The sequence below is a fragment of the Strix uralensis genome, chromosome Z (assembly GCF_047716275.1).
Source record: "Strix uralensis isolate ZFMK-TIS-50842 chromosome Z, bStrUra1, whole genome shotgun sequence".
NCBI lineage: Eukaryota > Metazoa > Chordata > Aves > Strigiformes > Strigidae > Strix > Strix uralensis.
This window is the reverse complement of record NC_134012.1, coordinates 102,286,645-102,310,506: the sequence shown is the minus strand read 5'-3', so window position 1 is coordinate 102,310,506 and position 23,862 is coordinate 102,286,645. Positions and strand designations below refer to the sequence as shown.

At 55.4% G+C, this 23,862-nt stretch overlaps 1 protein-coding gene across 3 annotated transcripts; it reads right to left on the bottom strand.

Annotated features, from left to right (window-relative positions):
• Positions 1 to 497: 497 nt before the first annotated feature.
• ONECUT2 (one cut homeobox 2) lies at positions 498 to 21,774 on the bottom strand. Of its 3 annotated transcripts, XR_012626987.1 has the most exons (3): positions 20,598 to 21,774; positions 3,967 to 6,126; positions 498 to 1,959 (listed from the first exon to the last, which is right to left on the bottom strand). XR_012626987.1 is itself a non-coding variant. In XM_074855295.1 (2 exons), the coding sequence occupies exons 1-2, from the start codon at positions 21,772 to 21,774 to the stop codon at positions 5,840 to 5,842; spliced, it is 1,464 nt and encodes a 487-aa protein (XP_074711396.1). In that variant the 3' UTR covers positions 498 to 5,839. The 3 variants fall into 3 exon arrangements, 2 of the variants coding, with proteins under 2 accessions (XP_074711396.1, XP_074711397.1); XM_074855295.1 differs by having other exon boundaries at positions 498 to 6,126; XM_074855296.1 differs by having other exon boundaries at positions 498 to 6,126; positions 20,594 to 21,549.
• Positions 21,775 to 23,862: the final 2,088 nt, after the last annotated feature.

Here is a 23,862-nt window from a genome sequence, read left to right as displayed (position 1 = left end):
GGGTGGCCAAGTGGCCAAACTGAAGGAGAATCCCCTCCCGCCAGCCTGGCCACCAGCAGTGGGCTCTGGTAGCGTGGGGGCTCGCGGACCAGCCCGTGAGATCTGTTTCAAGCATGGCACTGCTTGAAAACACTAATTTCTAAGGCTAATTTGCTGCTGCAAATGCCTGCCCGTGAGCGCGGCGGCGGGGCTCGTGCGGGCGGCGGCACGCAGGTCCCTTCCCCGGGAACCGGCCGATGGCCAAGGCTTGGCTTCATCTCCAGGTCAACACCACCGCTCCACCCATCTGGCGGGGGGAAGGACGTGACATGCTTTCACGTCCCCAAACGTTTTTGGCTGGCAGGAAGGCATAAGGGAAACACAGAAAATGTCATCACCAGAACTGGCAGCTTCCACGAGAAGTATTTCTTTGGGTATCTGGGTTGCAGCTGTACGTTACTGGGTGTAGGAGAGAACAGTTGAAACTATAAAAGAGCACAAGCAAAATGCAGACCGCACAGAGAAAGAAATCTTTGGTATCTTTGGTATCATCAACACGATTAAAATTACAAATGGAAAAAGTCAGTGAGGTAGCCTCTTTGGTTCTCACTAGAAATAGAAAGGTTTTTTCGTTTTTTCTTTTTTCCTTTTTTTTTTTTCTTTTTTCTTTTTTTTTTTTTTACACACACAGAAGTTCATTCTTGGAAGCAGCTAGTTTAAGGGTTTCTCTCTTTTTGCTTGGCATGTATTATTTTTTCCCCCAGCTTAAGTTTTAAGAAGCCACAAAGTTCAGGCAAAGTATCCCAGTGTCTTTTTTTTCCTATTGTTTCTGAATGCACAGTTTTAGGTTGTGTATTCATTGCTTGTCCTCAAAATTCGCTCTGTTGTTCTTACAGAAAATCAGCTGTAGTGCTTTAAAGATAATTCTAAATAAAAAATAAAAACTATACAAGGGCATCCTCAGATGATGATGATGAATAAGTTAAATAAATAAGTTATATTATGAAGGCTTTATGTGCCATGATAAAGGTACGTCGCACTTTCTAATCACATGGGAAGAGATTAACTTAAATAATTTAAACTTTGATATTTAAACAATTAAAATGAATTCAAAGAAGAAATTAAAACTAGACTCCTGTTTTATGTAACTCGTTATTTTTCTCCTGTCTGTAACAGAACCTGGCTGCTCTATGAAGCAATACTAACTTTTAAATGTATTTACTAACATAGGCTTAGCATCTCTGATGCGCTACAACAGTAAAATGGATAAATAAATTATTAATCCCAAATTAATTCATAAATGATTGAATTAAATAGTTACAAATAACTAACACTGGAGCCTGATCCCGCAGTCTCTATTCAAGCAAAACTCCCATTGAACTTTAAAGCTAAAATGAAACCCAATGGGATTTAGACTGAACAGAGATTTCAGGACCTACTCTAAGACTAAATTAAATAAATTACATTATTGATAGATAATATATTGGGTTAAAACCCACAAGTGTCTGGAAAAAAATAAAACCATTTTAAGCTTTGCCTTTTTAAAAAATTTAAACAATAAAAATTCCCCTTAATAAATATAAAGGAGGCCAAGTATAAAGTTTCCCCGTGTCTTAAAAATACTTCGGTGTTGTGACAAGCAAGAAAACCATTGGGTTTTGTCCGAAGCTCACACGCTCTTTGCAATACCATGTCGTTACCGTGTCTGGCTTTGGAAGAAGAGATCCCTACTCCCTTATGCAGGTTTGAGCGTAGTTTGCTGGTTTAGTCCTTCGCAGGTCTTTGGATTCAGCTTTAGGTAAGAGAGATCCAGAATAAAGCTATTCAACCGAAGTCATCAAGCACATTCTTTGTTCCTTCGCGGATGATTAAGGAATATCCAAGGTTTCTTGAAAGTTGAATTCATCTCGGATGTGCCCATGGTAGTAACTCCAAGTACACGGTACAGAAGATGCTGGGATACTCTCTGTACATACTAGTCTTTCGTATCAGAATAAATAAAAGGAACAAGTTACATTACACGGCTCTATATTCATAAATATATGGTATATAAACGTAACATATCTATTTGAGTTTTAGTATGGGCAGAATACAGCGTATATTCTGCTCATACGTGTACATACAAATATATCTACCCACAGTATATGCTGTCGACACTCCTCTTCTGAGACAGCTCCTACCTAAAAGCCTACAAGAGTTGACAGTGAAATGGAAGACGTAACATCGGGCCGTGAAAGATGCAGGGATAAAAGATTTGCAGCAGTACTTTCAGATGTTCGGATGAGAATGATTTTTTTTGCACTCCCCAGCACAGAGAAGCCTCACGTGCTCTGCTGAGCAAACGCTGGGGTGCGGGCAGTGAGGTCAGCCTCGGCGCTCCGCGGGGCAGTTACAGTGCTCCCAGGGTGCGACTGTGCAGCCACGTTGGAAAGAGCGAGGCAGAAACTGAACCCATAACATTGCATAACAAAAAATTCCAGGATTTGGGGAAAATTAATGATTTCATTCAAGATACATTTTTTAATAATTCAGTAATTGATCTAGGCTTACGTCGTTACGGCTGTTGGGATGAACTCTGACCAGAAATAAAAAGCCCAGGTCTTTGCTCAGAGAGCTCAGGAGAAGCCCCGGGCAGTCTCCCCTCCCCTCTCCACGGGAGGCAGGACCGTCCCTCCCGGGATGTCCCTACACCCAGTGCCCCACGGCCCGTCCCTGCGGCGGCCACCAAGTGCCGGCCTCGGAGGGTGCCCGGGACTGGCGCCTTGCCCGTGACAATACACTTCTCTGCCTTGCGACTGCGGTGAGGAAGGGAGGCGGGGACCGCCGGTTGGGTTTTCACTGGCATCTCCTGCAGTGGTGAGAGGGGCACTATGGGATGGAGCGTGAGGAAAGCGATCGACAGCCAGCGTCGCCTGACCCTGCCTCAGACCGCGGGAGGACGCTTTCGGAATGAGACGTTTCCCGTGAGGGCAACGCTGCAGCCAAAATGCACATGGAGAGGCTGGTTCAGAGTGGACCCTCTCAGATGGGAATGAAGGTGAAAGTTCAATGGGCCCACACCACCTCAGCTGGGCCCTGCTCCACCGCCTGCTGACTCAGAACGTCCCACTCAGAGAGCCCGAGGCAGCAGTATGCATCAGCCCAGACCTGAACCATTTTTTGGCAGCTTCATTCCATGTCTGACTACGAGGCTTCTTTGGATCATTTTCGAATCAGGCACGATCTGTCTGGAAATCTATGTTGAAGGATGTTTTGATTCCCAGAGCTGGTACATGCTGTCTGTTTAGCTGTGCGGATCCTGAATTTACTTTTCAGAAACCTCTCCTGTCCTGAGCAGACAAGGTTTTTTGAGTTTCTTTCATTTTTTAAGCATAAGCATCGGAAAATGAGTGCAGCAGTTTTGCAAAGCAGTTAAAAAGAAGCCCTCAGTTAAAGGTAGAGATGGAGCCAAATGGTACCACTGTGCTCCAGCTCTGAGGATAAATTTGGACCGAGGTCTGCGTGTCATGATTTCGATCACTATGATTTGACCAACCCACATAACATGTCTAATACGTCAAAACAAACTAGGAACTGCTGAAATCTCAGTTTTGGTTCAGATCAGGATCTGATCTCAGTGAGCCAGGCTGCGGTGGTGCTCAGCACTTACAGTGACATAAATCGGTACATATATATATATTGCAAGTTTTATCCCTGGGGAAGAGAGAGAAGGGTGCAGGTTATTACTCAACCGATTTCACACACAGAAGGAAGGCTGTTCAAAGCTCTAGACATACAGGAGACCAACTCTACCCGACAAAACAAGTCACACCCAACCAACAAGTTTTTCCTACGTGGCTCTGGAGAGAGGAGACGTACCAGCGTAGTATCCCAACATCTTGCACTTGGAGTCCGTGTAGCTCTTGGAGAGATCCCGTGTGGGGCAGAAACAGGGAAAACATAAATAAACCCACCCTTTTGGTTGCGCAAAGAAACAGAAGTGGTTACCTGTACAGAGATCAATGGTGCTATATGCATTTAGTCGTGCAAGAGGAGATAATGAACTGAAACACAAGTCGTGAGAATCCTCATCTTTGGTATTGTAGCTGTTGAGGTTTTGGTTGCTCTGTTCCTTGTTCTTTTGAAAAAACTGCATAGGCACAAATTAAAGACAATCTTCAACTTTAAGATGACTGAGTTGTCAAATGAAGCAGCAATCGTACTGGCTTTGCTTTGTTCTCGTTCTTGTCAACCCTTTCTTTGAGATCTGCTTCCTAAAACGTCCAAGATGTCTGTCAAAACACAGTGTGTTACTTGTTTCCTTCCTGACGTGCTTCCTTGTTTTTTTTATTTTTATTTTATTTTTAAATGGAACAGTTTGTTGCAGAAGAAGTAGGTGCAGAAAACGTTTCTTTGGTTTCGATTAAGTAGTACATAAAAAAAGTCTCAAGTGTCTCTAAAGAACCACGACCGCGCTTGGCTTGCTGCCGCGGGCTCGGCCGGTGCTCCAGGAGGGGCCGGTCACTGGTAAACGCGCACATCGAGCGGCCGCGGCTGTTTCGGCGGCGCGGGTCGGGGCTCTGCTCATGTCGGCCACCCGCTCCGCCGCGCAGCAGCCGCCAGAGGTGGAGAGAGGGCTGGGAGTTTGTGAGGCTTCCCCATCGCCAAACAGCCACCCGCACCAGCGATGACGAAGAGAAAATGGCAAGTTATAAACATCTTTGGCTTGCAGTAATCCTGTCTCTTTGGTGTGCTGTGTTCCCGCCAGCTTGGGTAACTGGTGGATAAAAGGAACTTAGGGATGCAATAGATCTAGATGACATATTGAAGTCATATGCGGCACATCTAAAACGGTCAGTGGCATTGGAAGGGCTTGTTTCTGTTTTTTTCCTGCTTGAAAGTACCATAAAATACCAAAAAAATGAACAAAAATACATCGAACGCTAAATACGATTCAGTAACAAGGACGTTGTCGAGGAGAAGCTAGATTCCCGGTAACTAAAAAGGACGTATTAATGACCTAAAAAAATATCTTTCAAAACGTTGTGTTTGCTCCATGTACTGTAGCAGTTAAATTGACCTCCTGAGTGTGCATCTGCATTGGGTACAAACACAGAACTTGGGACAAACTGCAAACTGTGCTTGAGGCGCGTGTGGTCACGGAGGCGTTCCCGACCCACCCCGGGAGCTACGGCTGCATCTCGGGACAACCGCTGTCGGGGCCCAGGGTCGTACCTACCTCGATAGCTACTGGCTTTGTGCTTGATACTTTGAGCTCAAGTGAACTGAATTTTTTTGATCCAAGATCAAGCTATACTCGCTGATTAAATTAAACTAAAAAAAAAAAAAAAACCCAAACAAAAACTTAAATTTGATCTATTTTTTTCCCCTAAAACACTTAACAAAACCATGCCTGAGTTTTAAAAACAGGTTCTCGGATTCTTTAGCGTCTACGTGTCAGACTTTGTGCTCCGTTCTCACGTGGCCGCACCACGGCGACGAGCTTTGGTGCGGGGCAGCGTGGCCAGCGCCGGGGCCCCGCTGGCAAACGCCGGGCACGGGCAGGCAGCCCGGGCTGGCAGCGGCACCCCGCCGGCCGCGGCTCTTTGGGGCTCAGGAGAAACTTGCCTCACGAACGACTCCCTTACGTTTCAGACCTGCTTCGCCTGTCCTGAGCATAGTATTGTATAGAAAGAGGTTAATTTTTAACGTGCGCCTGCTAAGACTGACTAAAAGCCGTAAGAAGTGTCCTCTGGTACAGCTGGGCTGGGGTTCGTTTCCAGGAGGATTGTGCTTTAAGTCACCAGTGAAGGGCCCCGCTGCGGAGCCGCTCTCTCCGCCGTGCCGTGCCGTGCCGTGCTGTGCCGCCGGCCGCTCCCCGTCACGCTTTGGTACAGGTGCTGGGGGCCGAGGAGGAGCCCCCGGAGCTCAGGTCGTCCTGCCACTTCTCCAGGCTGCGCCGCCGGGCGTTCATGAAGAAGTTGCTGACGGTGGTGAGCTCCAGGCCCAGCTGCTGGGAGATGGTGATCTGCATTTCTTTGGAAGGGCGCTTGTTCTCCTTGAAGATGGCGAAAAGTGTTCTGCGCTGGAGGTCCGTGAAAACCAGGCGAGATTTCTTCTGGGAGTTGTTCCGCTCTTTGTTCGGCTCTTGCTCTTTGCGTTTGCAGGCTGGGGAAGGGGTGGGCAGCAACAGAGAGAAAGCAAGTGTCAGGACAGGTGTGGCCACCCGCAGAGCCCGCGGCACGGCCATCACCGCGCCAGCACGGCGGCTGGGGGCTGCCAGGGGACTCCCGGGGGGGCTACGCCGGGGTCTGCGCCCGCAGCCCAAAGACCCGCTTTTGCAGAAGTGACGTGGGACGGGCACCTGACTGTTGGGCGCTGAACTCCCGGGCAATCCCCCCCCGCCATCCCCAGACAGAGCCCTCCAGTTCACTTGCCGTTTCTGGGCAGTGCACAACTTTGAGATATTTCCACACTTTTCATAAAGCCACTGTCTGAGAAATGCGTTTCTCTTCTGTTCCAGCAGCGTTAGAATTAACAATTTAGCTTATCTGATGTCAGTCTAGGAAAGAGAATGCAAAGCACATCCTTTTTTTCCCCTCAATAGCTAAGACAAAGATTAATTCTTTGCAGAAACTTCTCACGTGCCGTAGCACATAACAACTGCAGATTACTGGCTTTTTAAACAAAACTGTGCAGACCACTAGTCCATAATGTAAACTCCACCCGCTGGGTAATGCACGGGACAGAGGAAATTTCTGTTCATGCATTTAGAATAAATCTGTCCATATTTTGGGACAGATAGCCTCTCCTTTGATCTGCCATTCCAAACACAAACAAAACAATTAGGGAGGGCACAATGGTGAAGGCAGGGACCCGCCAAACCCGCTTTGTTAGTCCAGGGGAAGGAACAGCTGAGCAAGCAGAAACTGCCCCCCGCCCTCTCCCTGCGCTCCCTATGCCATTCGCAGCACAAACCCACCCCTCATCTGGGGCTGCGGTGTGTTTTCTGGGCACCAGCCAAAACCCACAGCACACGGGGCTGCCAGCGAGAGCACCCAGCTCCAGGAGCGGGTACCTACAAGTCCTCCTGCCCCCGGGACGCTCGCAGCACCCACACCAAGGGGTCCTCTCCCGGAAGATCCGTGGGATGGCGAGGTGCTGGCGATACATCCGCAGGCGCAGAGGGATGGGTGAAACCCCCTGGCAGGGGAGATGCGTGGTCGAACTCTGCTCCCCGCATTCACCTTCTCCATCCCCAAAGGAGGTCTGGTTCTACCTCCCCGGCAGCCAGGTCTGACATCGGTACAGTTTTATTACTTTAAACACCGCAAAGCAAACCCCAGCCAAAGCTCCCGCAGCAGCAACTCCATGTGACAACCACTGGGGAAAAAACCATGTTCAACAGTACAAACTGCCACCGTCCAGCGGAACCTTCTGCTTGCTTGAGACATCTCTGTGGCCACTTTTTAGCCTTTTACTGATTTATCCATGGTTTCTATCCAGGGCTGCAACAGCTGCTGTCTGAAAAAGCTGCCAAAACTTCAGACAACTCTTGTGAGATAAACCCACAACTTCTGCTGCGAGAGCACTTGCTTACGGCCTTGTGTAGAAATAACCACCTAGTGTGTCTCAAATTCTGCAGCTCCCTATCAGTTTGCACTTCCATGCAGTCTCTCACAGACTACAATGTTGAAAAGCTATGAAAAAAAAAAGACGTGAAATTGCAACTTTCTGAGAGGAAAGGGCAGCAGTGCCTGCTGTTTAGGTCCCTAAGACGTCCCCAGAACACGTGGACGTCCAGGCAGCCGCACGCAGCCTTCGCGCCAAAGTCCTCACGTGATTTAGGGCCAAGCGAGGCTCCTCCTGGCTGCCTGCATCTGCCTGCAGCCAGCTCGGGCAGGCAGGCAGCCTCCCCCAGGCACCCCACACCCTCTAGCAGCTCCATCCTCTCCACCGCTGCTTCCCTACCCTGCAGCGAGCGCATTTTCCACAAGCAGAGGCGGAAGCATCGCTGACACCAGCGCGGCATCGCACAGCACCTGACACTCCTCCGCACGACGCTCTCCACCAGTTGGTCCAGAAACGAGGTGACACTTCTCAACGGAAATCATCTACGAACCTGCAGCTTTGTGTAAACACGCTGGATGACTTTTTTTTCCCCAGTGTTGCCCGGTGGCGGTTACCAGAGCCCGTCCCTTGGAGGAGACAATGCTCAGGCTTCCACAGCGGCGGGTCAGGCGCTGGCTCACCTCGGTCCTTCTCCCCCTTCTCCCCTGGGGTTTTTGCCCCAGCCCAGCTCCTGGCAGTGCCACCACCCCAGGGCACCATCCCCTTCTCCCTCCACCCCCTGCAGAGGCTCTGCAGGGGCCAGCGCCGGCCCCTTCCCCAGGGCATCACCCAAGGCCAAGGGCGAAGCCAGCCAGAGGTGCCCGTCAGAGCTCAGGTCAGGCAGGGCAGCAGTGCCGGACCATCGCTGTGCCAGGCGATGCTAATGGATCCTAAAAAAAATCGGTATTAATAGCTGATCTGTATTTATTAGCACAGAGAGAACATCAAGTGCTGAAACCAATACCGCTGCTGTAGCATACCCAGATTTAAAAATAGCCCGATAAGGCTGTCGACACAGGGTGGTAAGATAAAAAAATCCATATGTTGACATGGTTAGGTAATGCGCAGGGACAAAATAAGTAGAGTGAATTGATAAGTGGACGGATTTTTAGGCAGCCCTATTAAATAATTCTGCAGGTCTAGAATGTGAAATGAGAACCGGGCCTAAAAAAGTGAAACTCAGACTGTGGCAATGTCTGTAATTAACGCGAAGTCAGGACCGCACACGTCTACCTGTGCCGGAGTGTGGCACCACAGGGAGCCTGGCTCAGCCCGGTGCGGAAGAGACTACGCTGACCGGCTTAGTTTTGTGCGTGGGACAGTATTTCCCAGCATTTTAGCAGGAAACTGGAATATTTCATCAGAGTTGCCCCTCTCTTGTATCCATTCTCAGCTGCCAAGTGCAGCTCGGGTCTCCGGAGGCCGACAGCCCAACGGCATCCTGTGGGGTGCTCTGACTGCACCTCTAACACACTCCACAGATAACATTTTACTGCCTGCCCAAGGTGAAAAAGCAGATTTTAGGCTGGATTTGTACATTCGATGCTTTACTTTGCCTTTTGCCTGGCATCCATGCGGTGGTATCCCCAGCACCGCGGATGTGAGGGGCGTCTGCATCTTTGCTGCAGTTCCTAATAGGTTCCGGGACACTGGGAAGAGTCTAGTGTTTCCTAACATCACTAATTTATGTCCAGAGATACTCTGCGTTTTACAGTTATTGGTATCTTATAATAAATAATGCAAAGGTATGTGCTTTTCAATGCATTCAGTAAATACTTTCCTTGAACTGTTAAGTTTGCTCTTGAAAAGGCACCATAAAGGCAAGCGTTGTTCCTTGACATGCATTTATCAGAAGAGAAAAATGGAGTGAGCACTCTAATAAAATAAAGTTATTTTCCAGGAAACCTGCCTACAGAAAGAGAAACGTTTTAATAGTGGAGGGAAGGGAAGCGGCCATCTTGATTTAAGAACAATTTGATTTATTAACTGCAGTTAGTACTGAACATATTCTATGGAAGAAAATGGACAACTGGCAAGAATTGAAAGCCATAACTGTGGAAAATAAGTATTTCCTTTTCTTCTACACTGGACTAAAGACGCTTTACATAGAAATGATATAGAAACTGCTCAGAAATAGACTCAGTCTTGCCTCACTTAACGTTGACTGAAGTGGACCCCCACTGATTTAAGGGCATTAAGAGCGGTCCAAGGCCTGACACAGCCGGGCTGGGACCCCCCAGAGGGACAGGCTGCCCTCGCCGAGTGTGGGTTTGTCCTGCAGCGGCCATGAAGGGAATGGTTCAAAAATACTGCTTTAGAACAGAACTAGGTAGTGCTTAGAAATAAAAAAATAAAATCAAATAGCGCGCCTGGAGTCAGTGTGGAGAGGCGGGAGGTGAGACAGATGATGAGAATGAGCCCCAGAATCTCTGCAGTTCCCAGTGCCCCACGAAGACACAACTATTCCGACGACCAACTTTAAATACACAAGACGCTCCGTTGATCTCTTTATGAGTGTGTTTGCAAGCCTGAGGTGAAGCATGCGCTCAGCAGAGCCCTGCCAAGGGGCTGTCCCCTGGATCCCCTGCCCCCCCGAGCCAGCTGAGCCTGGCACTCGCTTCACCCAGCATCAGGGAAAAGCAGAGCATCCCATGTCCTCAGCGTCAGACGCAGCCTCCGCTCCCGCCCGCCGCAGACTCATCGCGCCTGGGGACACACCTCTCTTTCCTGAAGAAAATTTGCTCTAAACTGCCCTTTTTTAATGGCTTTCAAAACAATTCACATGAAAAAAGAACCATATCACACTGCTTTGGAAGAATCACGACCCCACTGCAACCAGGAGCTGGAGTGACTGATGTGTCCTGCATCCGTTCCAGCATCTGCATCCCCATCGGCTTGGAAGGGATCTGCAGAAAAGTGGTGATTTTTAAAATTTTATTTCTGCAAGCCCATCCAAGTTCTGGTTTCCTTGTGAACTTCACACACTTCTAATTTAAGCTAAATTTTTTTTGTGACTGAGTATCATTAAATTGAGTATTTCTACTAATAGTTCATTTGTCTTATTTTCTGCAACAATAACTCTTATTTTCCATTTTCTTCCTCAGAGGAGAGGAACCTAGCCAGCCCATGCATTACAAATAGCTATAAATCCTGAAAAATATCTAGAAGCATTTCAGATGGTAAGTATTGCCTGTAAAATTTCCGTGTATAAAGACCGAGGCGCTGGGGAATGCGTTCTCTCCCAAAAGACGAATGCATGGCCACCGCCAGCACAGGGCAGCGCCGCACCGGTGTTCAGCCAAATCCCATCCTCCAAACCCCCCAGCACGGGGCAGGGATGGGTCCTGGGGTGAGGAGGAGGAGGAGGAGGATGGTGGGTGTGTGTTCACATGAACACTGCTGGTGGCTCGCACAGCCAGAGCAAGCCCATGTCCTGCACCCGAGAGCGAGGGACAGGGACCGTGCTGCTGGCAGAGGATGGGCAAACTCTGCTCGAGGCTGCACTTGGGGCAAGTGTGCCAGCGTAGAAATAATGACTGCTCAAGCAAAGGCAAAAACATTGACGTGGAATCTTCCAGTGGCTAATGCCACCATGGCCAGAGCTGCGGGGAGGCCAGGGAGCGAGGTCCCGCAGGCGTGGGAGCCGGCCTGTAAGGGGCACCGGGCGGTGATGCCTACGGGCAGGGGGGCTTTGCCAACCCAGATTTGGGACCACACGCTGTAGAGACAGGCACGGAGGGAGCTGTGGAGGCTACAGACCCATCCCATTTATCTTCCCGGAGCCTGACACCAGTTTCCTTTGGCTACTGGAAGCGTTAATGAACCAGCTCCCGTGATTCTCTGTCCTGTGAAGCACCCACGCAGCGCGAGCCCGGCTCCGGCTCCTCATACAAACAAAACCCTGACACAAATCTGACGTTGATCCATCTCCCCCCTCAGGTATCTCTACTTTTAAACCAATTAGGCGAGGGGTTTTTAACCAGAAACCCAAGAGCACTGTTTAGCAGTCTGAAATTTCTCAGGGCCATACTTCATGGTTTACTTTTGCTGAAAAAAGCTTCACTTCATCTTAATCTCTAAATTTGGTTCTCTGCAGTTTCTCAAGTTAACTAACACCTTCTGATAATCACCCGTTTTATGATGTTTTTACTCTAACAGCAAACTTATGGACCTAGAAACAAACAGCAGATGTTAAGAAGCAGCCAAGGAGACAACAATATTCCCTTAATCCAGCAGTAATTTCTCTCTATGGTTCGTAAGGATAAGCCATGAATATTGATCTCCTGTATGCGGTTTCATGCGGGTGTAGTCCAAAGTCAACTAAACCCAGTTATCTGTCTGATGGAACTAAAAAATGTTCCTCAATTTGATTTCAGAGAGAACTCAATGTGAAGGAAATTTAATTATGCTAGTAATACTGAACACAATGAAATGGCCATCAAAACGTTTTCCAAAGGTTTGAAATGTTTTTTCTTTCATTATGATTCACTTAAAGCAACCTCTTGTATATCTGTGTTACTACAATCTCTTAAAAACTAGGCCTCAAAAATCAATTTGATTACCTCTCTGAATTAAGTATGCACAAATGAAAGCAATTGAGATCGATACAAATTAGGTTAAGTACTCCACTGTGTACAAAATCATTATGTAACAGAAACAATTTGAATGAAGATGCAAATAATCACATTGTGGGGGTGTGCAGCCAGTGCGCCTTCACCTGCCCGCTTCCATCTGCTGCACACACACGAGACCCTCCCGATCTCTGTGATCCCTGCGACTGCCTCCGACGGCATCGAGCCAGAAAAACAGAGCGTGCCCACAAGTGAGAGGTGCAGCACGGAGCGTTAATTCCGTTCTTCCAGAGAAGATCTGCCGTTATCGGAGGAGATCTCTTTGCTGGCCCGAACCAACCCTCCCGTAACAGCAAGATGCTCCCTACGCCACGATTCCCGTTTGGAGATACAGGGATTCCTACAACGCCCCGAGAAAGCAGCACACAACCTTGCTGCCAGGAGCAGGTTTTCTTGGTACTCAACCTGATTTTTCTCTTTCCAAATTCCATCACGGAAGGAACGCCTTCCTCTCCGGAGGTCTTGCATCCTTCCGCTATTTGAGAAAAAAAGATGAATGGGTTTGGGGATTTGGTTCTTTTATATTTCCTTCTGGCATGTAGCAGGTCTCAGGCTATTCATGTCAGATCTTATAAATCTGCTGGGTGGCTGAAATGGGGCTGTAAATTCTGCGGGGCAGGGGCTGCTTCCTCCCGTGCAGAGCTGCAACACCCAGCTCCGTGCAGGATCTCTGACAAGGGCCTCTAAGTACTCTTGTAATATACTTCCATCATTAATACAGAATAATAAATAATAGATGGGATAGGGCCAATTTATTGCACTCTAGGGCGAGAACGAGTGGAGGCTCGGTGCGCACGCGGTGCAGTTTCAGTGTGTTCCTTGTCACCCAGCGGCCACGAGCTCCCACCCTGCACAGAAGTGGCTTCCCCCCCGTTTCTCTTCTGTGGCCGAGGCAGGGAGCGTCCCCTGACACCCAGCCCCCTTTACAAACACGCTTTTCTGCCAGCTGCAAAAGCAACAGAGCCGACTTCTGACGGATTTCTGTTCAGAGTTGACGGTGAGCTCATAAGCTCTGTTTTCCAGCAGCTGGGGACGCGGGAGCTCTCCCTCCGCCGGGATTGCCGCCCAGCCGGCGCGAGCTCAGGCCGAGGCCTTGTTGTGAGCTCTCCCTTCTCCCCCCAGACTCCTGCCTTCACAAGAAGGGGTGCGACCACCCACAGTGACCGGTCAGACCTCCGGTCCCGGGTGCAGGGACACCCCGGGGTACCCCGCCGGCTGCGTGGGGAGGGACACGCTGCGTAACTGCACCAACTGTGCCAAGGGGCCAAAACAGATGAGCGCTGGTCGGAGGGGCAGCTGCTGTCAGAAACACAAGCTGATGGAAAAAGTAGAAGCGGCTGCGATGAGCAGCATCACCCGGCGCAGCGCTGGTACCGCTCCCCAGCACTGCCGCACCAGCGAGGCTGCGCAGGGACTCTGCCCAGGCACAGAAAAGTGTCAGATCCCTCAAGCTGCCCTCGGCGAGTCCTTCGCTTCTAACACCTGGGAGATTTATGTCTCCTCTTGTCCTGGAGATTCTTCCTTTCGAAGCCTCAAACAGTTTCCAGCTGAATTATAACACTTTTCTGTAACGAGGATTTATATTCCCCTCGTCCGAGCGCAGAGCTGGAACCAGCCCTTCCCCACAGCGAGTGCTCTGCCTGGTGTGGCAGCATCTGCCAGCGATGCACCAGCACCTCCCCGCAGGTACCAGAAGATCGCAGTGACCTTCCCCCCGCTCCGTGGGGAAGGGGAGTGCCTCAGGCATCTTTGCCAAGAAAGGACTGGGAATTTAAAGCTGAGGCAGGTGAGCCAGCACTGAACAGGAGTCTGAAATCTTCGAGTGGATTAGAATTTTAAATATCTTGCCGACTGCATCTAGCGGCTTTCGCTTCCCGCGCTGCAGCTCCCTCCTGGCGTCTCACACTCACAAGTCAGGGTCATGAGCCCAGTTCCTACGGCAAGGGGAAGGTCGGATCTAGGGAGCTCTTGCTGATGCCTCCAGACCCAGCTTGTCTTCAGAAATTCTGACTCATGGGAGAAAGCAGGAGATGATTATTCCCTTTCCACGGCTGTCACTGACAGGGCACCATGAAGAACAGGAGAGGACAGGAGCGAAGCTCTGCCAGCTGCTCCGGGACAGACAGACCCGTGCTGCCCTCCTGGCTCTGCCAGCTCTTCACCACGGCTGGATACACAAAGCGAGAGCAGGCCTGGGAGGAGGGATGCTGCCTGCCACGCAGTCGGGTTCCCATCCCCTTCCTCCCCGCAGCTCTGGGGAGTGTCCTTCCCCACCAAGGAAGCACGGGGCGGCAAGGAGGGGAGCGAGCTCCGGGCATCCTCACCTGATACGGGCACGGAAGGCACAGGGGAGAGGGAAACTGTGCTTGGGAAGCTCTCCGAGGAAGACTTCCTCCTGCTCTTCCTTTCTCTTCCTCAGCATGTGCTGCCTGCCAAAGCTTAATGCCTCAGCACAGGCCCCCGTTCTTAAATGCCCATTATGACAAGATGAGATCTGCTGGAAAATCACCACTGCTCATAAATATGTTCCCTGCTTACTTAGAGATATTTTGGTCTCAGAGACAATTTGCGTTTTGGGAAACTGCCAGCCTCTATCGCTTGTCTAATAATTCCTTTGTGCAGCATTTACCAGTGGTTTGAGTCCCCTTTTTTTCACAATGGAGTAGTTTGATTTTACAGCTCAAAAACCCCAAACAGCCCCAAAACACTCCAATTTCTTTTTTGATTGCATTTCTATCTGCCATCAGCAAGTTGTCTGGCTGATCTTATCACTGAATCCATTTGAGATTAGTCTATTTTGTATGATTTCTGCGTACAAAAAATCCTCTATAAATCAGAGAGCCTTTTATGCAAAAGTCTGCAAGATTGATAGAGCTGGCTACAGAATCTTTTACCTTGGAAAAAGAGAGGCATTATCTGTCCCATTGGACAGAATGCTTTCTCTGCATATTCATCTCCAAAGTATGATGGGGCTTTTTCTAGAGAAGACAGGAGACAAGATAGGAGTCTTAAATACAAACAGATTGCTATCAGAAGAAAGGGAGTAATGTTTTTGCTGTGTCTAGCGGGGATAAGATGAGAAGCAAAGGATTTAAAAGACAAAAAGGGAGATTAAGGCTAGTCATTAAGGACTTTTTTGTACCTGTAAGCCCTGAAAGAGATTGCCTAGGTAGCCTGAGAAATCCCCACTGCTGGAGATTCTTGAAGACTGTCAGGACATGTGATGTCTCAAGTCCTTTGCAGCCTTGCTTTCCCTGTTAGATTAATTCTCCGACACCTGCAGAGCCCCGTTTCCTCTCTGAAGACAGCCACAGGGGAGCTTCTCTGCTGCGAGGAGTCTGCTACTTTTAATGCCTGGAGACTCAGACTAGACATGTTGGGTTACTGGCAAGAAGCTCGTCAGCCCTGAGTAATGTCTAATTGGAAGGGATGAAAAAGCCTCTTGCAACTGTTGGATTGGAGGAACATCTATGACAAGATTTTGTGAATAATACAAGGGAATAGGGCTAAGGATGAGCAATCAGGGCCACGGTGCAGAAAAAAGTGCAAAGTTTGAGTCAAAATGACCCTATAAAGAGCGAGGGAAGAAACTGCATCAGTTACTGGAAAATAATCCTTTTGGAAAAAAATGTTCTCTGTGTTCCTCACCACAAACAAATTCTGGCAGTTTTCAGCTGCAGAGGAATATTTGAGTTTGGGATATTTCAGTTCAAATGGTGATGGCCAAGAGATACTAGGAAAAAAATGAGATGCTGGAAAAAATCTAGTGGGGAAATAGTGTAGAACAGCTTGGAAAAGCTCAGCATGAGTAACACATGTTGATCGACTAAGTGTTTCTTTAAAAAAGTAGAGGACAAAAAAGATAGAAAAGCATTTAACGTGGTCAGATTTAACTTTATCAACCGATCGAGAAACTGATAAAGCCTGGTTGCTTAACAAAAATGGTATTCAGATTTCTGCACGGCAGAAATGTCTTCAGAAATAATGTGGAACAAAAAGATAGGGCAGGATATTATTTCAGAAAGTTGGTCCATGAGAAATATAATTTATCACCCAGCACCACAATTTACCGCATGGATTGTTCAAACACAACCACTAATCTATAGCTGAAGAGAGTACTAATATTTCAAGCCGCTAAGCACCTTTCAAAGAATCTTTATGTACCTGTACATTTAGTTCAACGCTAAGAAATAGTTTTATATATAGATAACGCACTTGACACAGATGTTATTAAGCCTTAATTTTTAGCTGTAGCTATAGACAACAAAATAGTCTCAGAATTCAGAGAAAGAAGCATTAGGTACGGCACAAAGAGGCCGAGGACAGACAACAGCAGTCCGGCTGTCCACAACCCACCCCCTGCAAGGACTGTCCCGGGCGCGGGGGGGCCGGCAGCACCCCCACCTTGGCGGGATGCGGAGCCATCCCCCTCGCCCCTCTGTTGTGCCCCCCGCTCCGCTTCACCGGGGTCTGGGCCAGGGAGAGGCGGCAGCCACGGCCTGTCCAGGGTCCCTCACCCTCCCCTGCTCCCCTCCCTTGCCCTTTCCTCCCAGCTCTCCCACCCCCCCATCCCTGTCCTGTCCGCCCGTTTCTCTCCAGTCTCCCCAACCCTGTCCTGCCCCCCCATCCCTGTCCTGCTCCCCCCATCCCCGTCCCGCCCCCCCGTTCCCCGCCGCTGTCCGTGGTGCTGACGCCGCCGCCGCTCCCGCCCCCTCCCGGGGGTCCGCCCGCTGCTTCCCCCGGACCCCCCGGGCCCTGCCCACAGCAGGCAGAGGTCACAGGGGAAAAAAGCCGAGCTTGTCCCTGCGAGGGCCACACGCTCCGGGGACCGGACACTCGCGGCCAGCAAAGGCCAGGCACGGCCGGCGCGTTCACGGGTGGGGGGGCGGCGTCATGGAGCCTCGAGCTCCCGTGAAACCGGGTCCTCGGAGCCCGTGGGGGGGAGAGAGAGACACCCCCGGAGGAGGGAGAGAGGGAGAGACCCTCGGACAGGGATTGGGACCTCGGAGGGAGAGACACCGCTGGAGAGGGACCTCCGGGGGGAGAGACACCGCCGGAGAGGGACCCCCGGGGGGAGAGGGACCCCCGGCAGCGGCCGCTGGCCCTCGGGCGAGGGCAGGCCGAAAGGAGCAGGGCTGACACAGCCGCCCCCCCCTCCCCGGGGCGGGGGGAATACGGCGAGGTCAGCGCGCCCGTTCGCCCCGATGAATCCTTGACGGTGTTTTGGGACAAAACCGTTTCATCGTCACTAACGTGATTCAGCGACCGGGAAATGTCAACCCCCGCTGCGGGCGATTCGCTGACCGGCTCGGGAAAACGGCAAATCTGCAGGCTGGCCGTGCCCGCCGGGGCGAGTGGTCGCCACCGGGCCATTTGAGGCAAGCAACGGCTCCTGGGCAAGCAAACCCCAGCAGGAGCTCGCCACCCGCGGAGCCCCCCGCAGCCACGCACCCGGAAACACGCGGGGGTCTCCCCCGGCCCCCCAGGACCCGCCTGAGCCCGGCGGCACCGGGGGATTTCCCGGCGCTTTTCCCGTGTTTTCCCGGCGGGGGTTGGCGGTACCGGTAGCCCGGCTTCGCGGGGAAGCCCGGCCTTAGGCCGCGGCTCCCGGTTCATCCACCCGAGCCCTGCCCGGACCAACGCACCGACTCACCTTGAGATTCGTGTTTTTTACCCCGGCAGAAATTCAGGGAGCGCCCGGCGGGGCGGCAGCCGGGCCAGGCTCCCCCGGGCCGCTCCGGTTCCTGCCCGGAGCCCCCGCGGCTCTGGGGCCGCCCCCCCGCCCCGGGAACCCGGGGACGTTTTAGGGACGAGGCAGCGGGGGTGATGCAGACCGAAAACCCGGGGAGCGGCGGGGTTTCTCGCGATTCGTTTTGCGGGAGAAGCGGCTGCCCGAAGCCCAGGGCGGGTCCCCAAAAGCCCCGTCCCTGCTCCAGCTGCCCCGGGGGGAGCCCGATGTCCCCCGGGGAGGCCACTCGCCCCTTCCCCCGGCTGCACCCGCCGCAAGACACTCGCACGGTCCTTTACAGACTCCAAAGAAGAGATAACAAGCACAGAAATAAGAATAGAATAGAATAGAATAGAATAGAATAGAATAGAATAGAATAGAATAGAATAGAATAGAATAGAATAGAATAGAATTATATATCTTCTATAATAAGAAAAAATAATAAGCACACCCCACTGCCACCGCTCCCACGGGGAGAAGCGGGATTTCCCTCCAAAGACAGCAGATTTTCATCCCGTTTAGGAACAACTTACAGGAGCACGGGGCAAACTGGCCAGTTTTCAGGAATCTGAAATACTTTCGTCTCATTCCCCTCACTCAGAGGGGTTTAAGCAGGTGAGTAAAGGAAGCACCGAGGCAATGAGGCTGCATATTCACACGTGGTGATAAAAAAAAAAAAAATAAAATCGATTTCCCGAAGGGAACGGTAATTTGCAAAGGTCTTTTCCGCTCCGGCTCCCGCTCCACGAGCAACCCCGCGCCCACTCGGCGACCGAGCTCTCCCCAAACTTTACTCCTGGATGCAAAAGGCGTTCGGGGGGGACTGGGACGGCGGAGATCCGGAATTCTGGATGCGTTAACTCCGCGGGTATGGCAGAAAACCAGAAACCCCCGGTGCTGTCTCCCGGCGGGTGCGGAGATGCGATTTCTGATTTTCTGCCCTGTACATGCGGCTTCGTGGGGAACCCCCCACCCGGGGCCGGTGCTGGGAAGGAAAAGCACCAGCAGCTTTACTGGAAATGAGCCGGCTCAGGTTCCAGATCAATGAAAACTGGGTCCACGCGTTTATGCCCCTGTTGCCAGCATTAATGCTCTTTTAATCTTCTAAACATTATCTGCATCGATTTCCCTCCAGATACGCGTTTGTGTGAGAAGGCGACATCCCCGCGTGCTCCGGCAAAAAAAAAAAAAAAAAAAACAAACCACAAAAAAACCCCAACAACCCACCCCAAACCTGACGCTCCTGTTGCAGACAAACCTCGGGACCTTGGTTTGGCTAAAAAAACCAGAAGACCTGGATGCCCAGGGGGTGGGGGGGCGAGGACGGGAGGGGCTGGCAGTCGCCGTTCGAGCCGAGGAGGAGCTCAGCACCCCCCTCCCCCGAGCCTTCCTCCCCCCGGCCCGGCCCAAACGCGCTGCGGGGCCGCGCAAACCCTGCCGCAGGCAGCCCCCGGCCGGCCCGCAGGGCTGAGCTGCCGCAGGGCGCGGAGGGGGGGGGGCCGGGGCTGCCCCAACACCCCCCCAAACCGCATTGTTCCGCCGGAGACAAAGGAGGGGCGAGCGCCCACCGGGGCCTCCCGCTCGCCCCGTTGCCTTGCGGGCTGTCGGACGCGTGGAACTACCGCGGTGCCACCGCGGGGAGCGGGGCAGAGCCGCAGGGGGGACACAGCGTAGGGCAGAGACCCTTTCGGTCGCCCCGGGGCGAGTGGCAGCCCCGCGGCCAGCCGGCTCGCGCCTGCCCCCGGCTGATTAATCCGTCCGGGTTGGAATCAATCGGGATAAAAAGAGCGACGGAGCCGTCGGAAGACCCTGCACCGGGTGTTCAAACCGCGCCGGCGGACATTGCGCGCCGCGGCAGCGCGGGGGGGGACACGCACGACACGGACACGGCACCGCGGCTGCCCACGCGTGTCCGCCCGTGTCGCGGCCGCCGCACGACCCGCCGCTACCAGACGGGCGGTTTCCACGGAGGGGGCAAATCCACGCCGGAGGGGGGGGGCCTGCCCCCAGTCCCCCGTGACCGCGGGGGGGGCTGCACCCAACGGACGCGTTTCTGCCGGCACCGCTCTGCCCCGCGGCACGGGATGGCGACGGGTCTGACACCCCCCCCTCAACGCTCCGTCCCTCGAGCCCCCCGGTGCGACGCGGCAGCGGCGGGGACAGGGACCCCCCCACACCCCCCCCCGCGGCCCCCGCAGAACAATGGGGGCTGCGGAACCCCGCGCCCGCGCCAGGGGGAGCCCGCGCGCCCTCCGCGGGACAATGCGGCCGATCCGCGGGGATGCGCGGAGCTGCCACCCCCCCCCAAACCAGCCCGACCCCGGGACCCCGCGGACACCACCCCCCACACACCCCCCCCCCCGGCTCTCCCGGTGCTCGCTGAGAGCGCGGAGCGGCGCGGCCGTCCTCCCGCACCGCGGCCGCTCAGAGAGCTCCTCCGGCGGCCCCGAGCCCCCGCTCCGCCGGTCCCCGGGGCGGTCTGCGCAGGTACCGGCGGGGATGGGGAGGGGGTGCCGGGACACACATACCCCCCCACACACAAGGGCCCCGAGCCTTCGTCCGGCCGCCGGCAGCGGGCGAGGCGGAGCGCGGGGCCGGTACCGGCGGGGAGCTCCCCGCGGAGCTGGCGCCCCGGTCCCCCCCGCTCGGTCCCGCCGGCCCGCACCTACCCGCCAGGCGCAGGGCCGACATCCTCTGGAACTCCGGCTCCTGCAGCCACTTCCACATCCTCCGGAAGGTCTCCCGGCCGGACTTGAGTTTACTCCAAGGCTTGGGGTTCCGCAGCAAGTCCGAGAGGGTCCCCTGAGAGCGGCAGAGCACCCGCTGCGCGAAGATGGCCTGCGGGATGCTGTAGCGCTTCAGCTCCGCCGTGATCCTTTGCGCCACTTCTTTGGTGTTGATCTCCTCCAGCTGCCCCGAGCCGCTCACCGGCGGCCCGGAGGAGGAGGAGGAGGAGGAGGGCGGCCGCTCCCGGCCGGCGGGCAGCGCGGGCCCGTGGGGCGGCGGGGGGCCGGGCCCCGCGGCGTGGTGCATGCCGTTGAGGTGGGGCATCATGGCCGGGGGGGTCCCCAAGCCCCGGGAGAGGTGCTGCTCCCCCCGCGCCAGCATGGCAGCGTGGGCGTCGAAGTTGGGCCCCAGCATCTTGTCGTGGCCCGGCGGCCCGTAGCCGTGGAGGCCCTGCTGGGCGCCGTGGAGGGGGCCCAGCCCGTTGCCCAGCGGCGAGAGGCTCTGCCCCATGGCGGGCATCTCCTTGTAGGGCCCGTAGAGGTTGTTGACGGCGGGCAACCCGCGCTCGTCCCGCATCAGGGCGAAGCTGCCGCTGACGTTGCCCGGGAGGCGCTGGTGCGGGTGGTGCGGGTGGTGGGGGTGCGGGTGGTGGTGGGGGTGCGGGTGGTGGAACTTGTCGGAGACGGTGGAGATGGGCGGCAGGGGCTGGAGCGGCGTCAGGGTGGTGTAGGTGCTGCTCATGCCCATGCCGGGCGGCGAGGACTCGCAGGGCATGCTCATGGCGTGGTGCAGCGGGATGGAGAGCTCGGCGCGGTACTCGGAGGGGCCGTCCAGCAGCGAGGCCATGCTGGACACCATGGCCGGCCGGGCGGCGGCGGCGGCGGCGGCGGCGGGGGGCAGCTCCTGGGGCGGCGGCGGAGGCGGCGGCGGCGGCGGCACCCGGAGCGGCCCAGCGCTGCGGCCGCCGTGGTGGGGGCTGGGGCTGCCCATCAGCTCCGGCTCATGGCCGGCCGCCCCGTGCAGGCTGCCCAGCGGCTCCATCGCCATCTCGGGGTTCATGGCGCAGGCACCCGCTTCCCTGGCGAGGAGGCATCGACGGGCGCTGCGGCCGCTCCTCATCCGCTCATCGTGAGGAGGAGGAGGAGGGCGGCGGCGGCGGCGGCGCCCGGGGGGGTGCGCGGGGGGGGCGGCTGCGGCCCGAGGCCGCCGGGGCAGCGGGGCAGCGGCCGCTCAGCCGGGCCCAGGCCGGCCCCGCGCCATGTCCGCCCCGCGCCGCCGCCGCCGCCGTCTGCGGGCGGCGGGAGCTGTCCAGGGCGCGCCGCGCCTGGCCGCGCCCGCGGGGCCGGGCCTGCGCCCTCACGGGCGGCGAGGGGCGGGGCGAGCGCCGGCGGCCAATGGCGACGCGGGACGCGGGGCGGGGCGGCCAATGGCGGCGCGGCGCCCGGGAGGGGCGGGGCGACGGGTAGGGACCCCGCCGGGCCCTTAAAGGCGCCGCGGCCCTTTTGTAACCGCGGGGTCCTTCAGGCAGCGCCGCGCCGGAGTCCGCCGGTCCGGGCATCGCCGCGGCCCCGAGCCCCAGCCCTGGGGCTCCTCGCGGCCCCTCAGCCCCCCCCGGCTCCTCGCGGCCCTTCAGCCCTCTCGGTCCCGGCCCGGTGAGCGGCTCCCCCGAACGGCGCCGCACCGCGTCCCGGAGGCGGCAGCCCCGCGCTCCCGGCTGCCCGCGGTGCCTTTGTGCGGAGCCGGCGGTGAGGGTACCGGGGAGCCGTGACCCATTTCTTCCGCTCGGAAGCCGGAGGGCGAGCAAGGAGGGGCCTGGGGCTGCCCCGGAGCTCGGGGGTGTCCGGTGCGCGCAGCCCCCGCCGCCGCGGGGACCCGCCGGGGCTGGCGGCCCCCGCGCTCTCCCGCCTGCCCGTTTGCAGCCGAGGCGCGGCGTCGATCGGCGTTAGGAGCTGAATTAAACGCGGTTTGGGAAAAGCGGCGCTGTGACCGTGACCGTGAACGAACCGGCCCGGCCACGGCAGACACCGGTGTCCCCGTGCCGGGCGCGGAGCCTCCGCGACCGCGGGCGTGCCCCACGCACACGCGTGTGTCGAGGGAAGGGTCGGGTCCCCGGCCGCCCGCAGCCCCGCTCTGCGCCGGGGAGGCCGAGCCCACGGGCACGAGCCGGCGTGGCGGCGGCGAGCGGCGGGGAACTCTGCCCTCGCCAAAACCGTCCGGCCACCGAGGCGCGGCGGGGAGCTGCCACCCCCCGGCCCCATCCCGCCTCGCGGCTCCGGAGCCCCCAGGTAGGCTCCTGCGTGGGGGCGGCCCAGCCCTGTCCCCCCCGGGGCTGCGCTGGAAGTGGGGGGCAGCGGCGGGGAACACCCCGCGGGCTCCAGAGGGGCCTCGAGCGCTGCCGTAGCCGCGGCACACGGCGCGGTGTCGGTGCTGCGGGGAGAGGCAGGGAGGGATGGAAGCGGGCAGCGGGCAGGCAGCTGTGCGGGCAGGCGAGGAGGTGGGCAGGGGGGGCCCAGTGGGAGCAGGGCCCGTGGGGACAGGAGCCCCCGGCACGGAGCTGGCAAGCGGGGACCTGCCTGCTCCGGCCAGGCCCCGTCCCCTCTGCACAGCCCACTGCCGGACAACTGCCTCGGCCGGGCTGGTCCCACTCGTCCCAGGCTGGGCTGTGCTGGGCGGGGCTGTGTTGAGGCGTGTTAGGGTGTGCTGTGCCATCAATGCCATCACAAACATGGATGGTGCCGTGTCGAGGCGTGTTGGGCTGTGCCATACCATCCCAATGATGGACTGTGCCATGTCAAGACATGTTGGGCGGTGCCATGCCATCAATGCCATCACAAACATGGATGGTGCCGTGTTGAGGCGTGTTGGGCCATGCCATGCCATCCCAGTGATGGACTGTGCCATGTCAAGATGTGTTGGGCTGTGCCACTCCATTGCAATGACGGATGGTGCCGTGTTGAGGCATGTTGGGCCATGCTGTGCCATTGCAATGATGGACTTGGCAGTGGCAAGACATGTTGGGCTATGCCATGCTGTCGCACTGATGGGCTGGGCCATGTTGAGGCATATTGGGCCATGCCGTGCCATTGCAATGGTGGACAGTGCCAGGTCAAGACGTGTTGGGCCGTGCCGTGCCATCGCAATGATGGACGGTGCCATGTCAAGGCGTGTTGGGCCGTGCCGTGCCATCCCAGGCTGGGCCATGCTGGG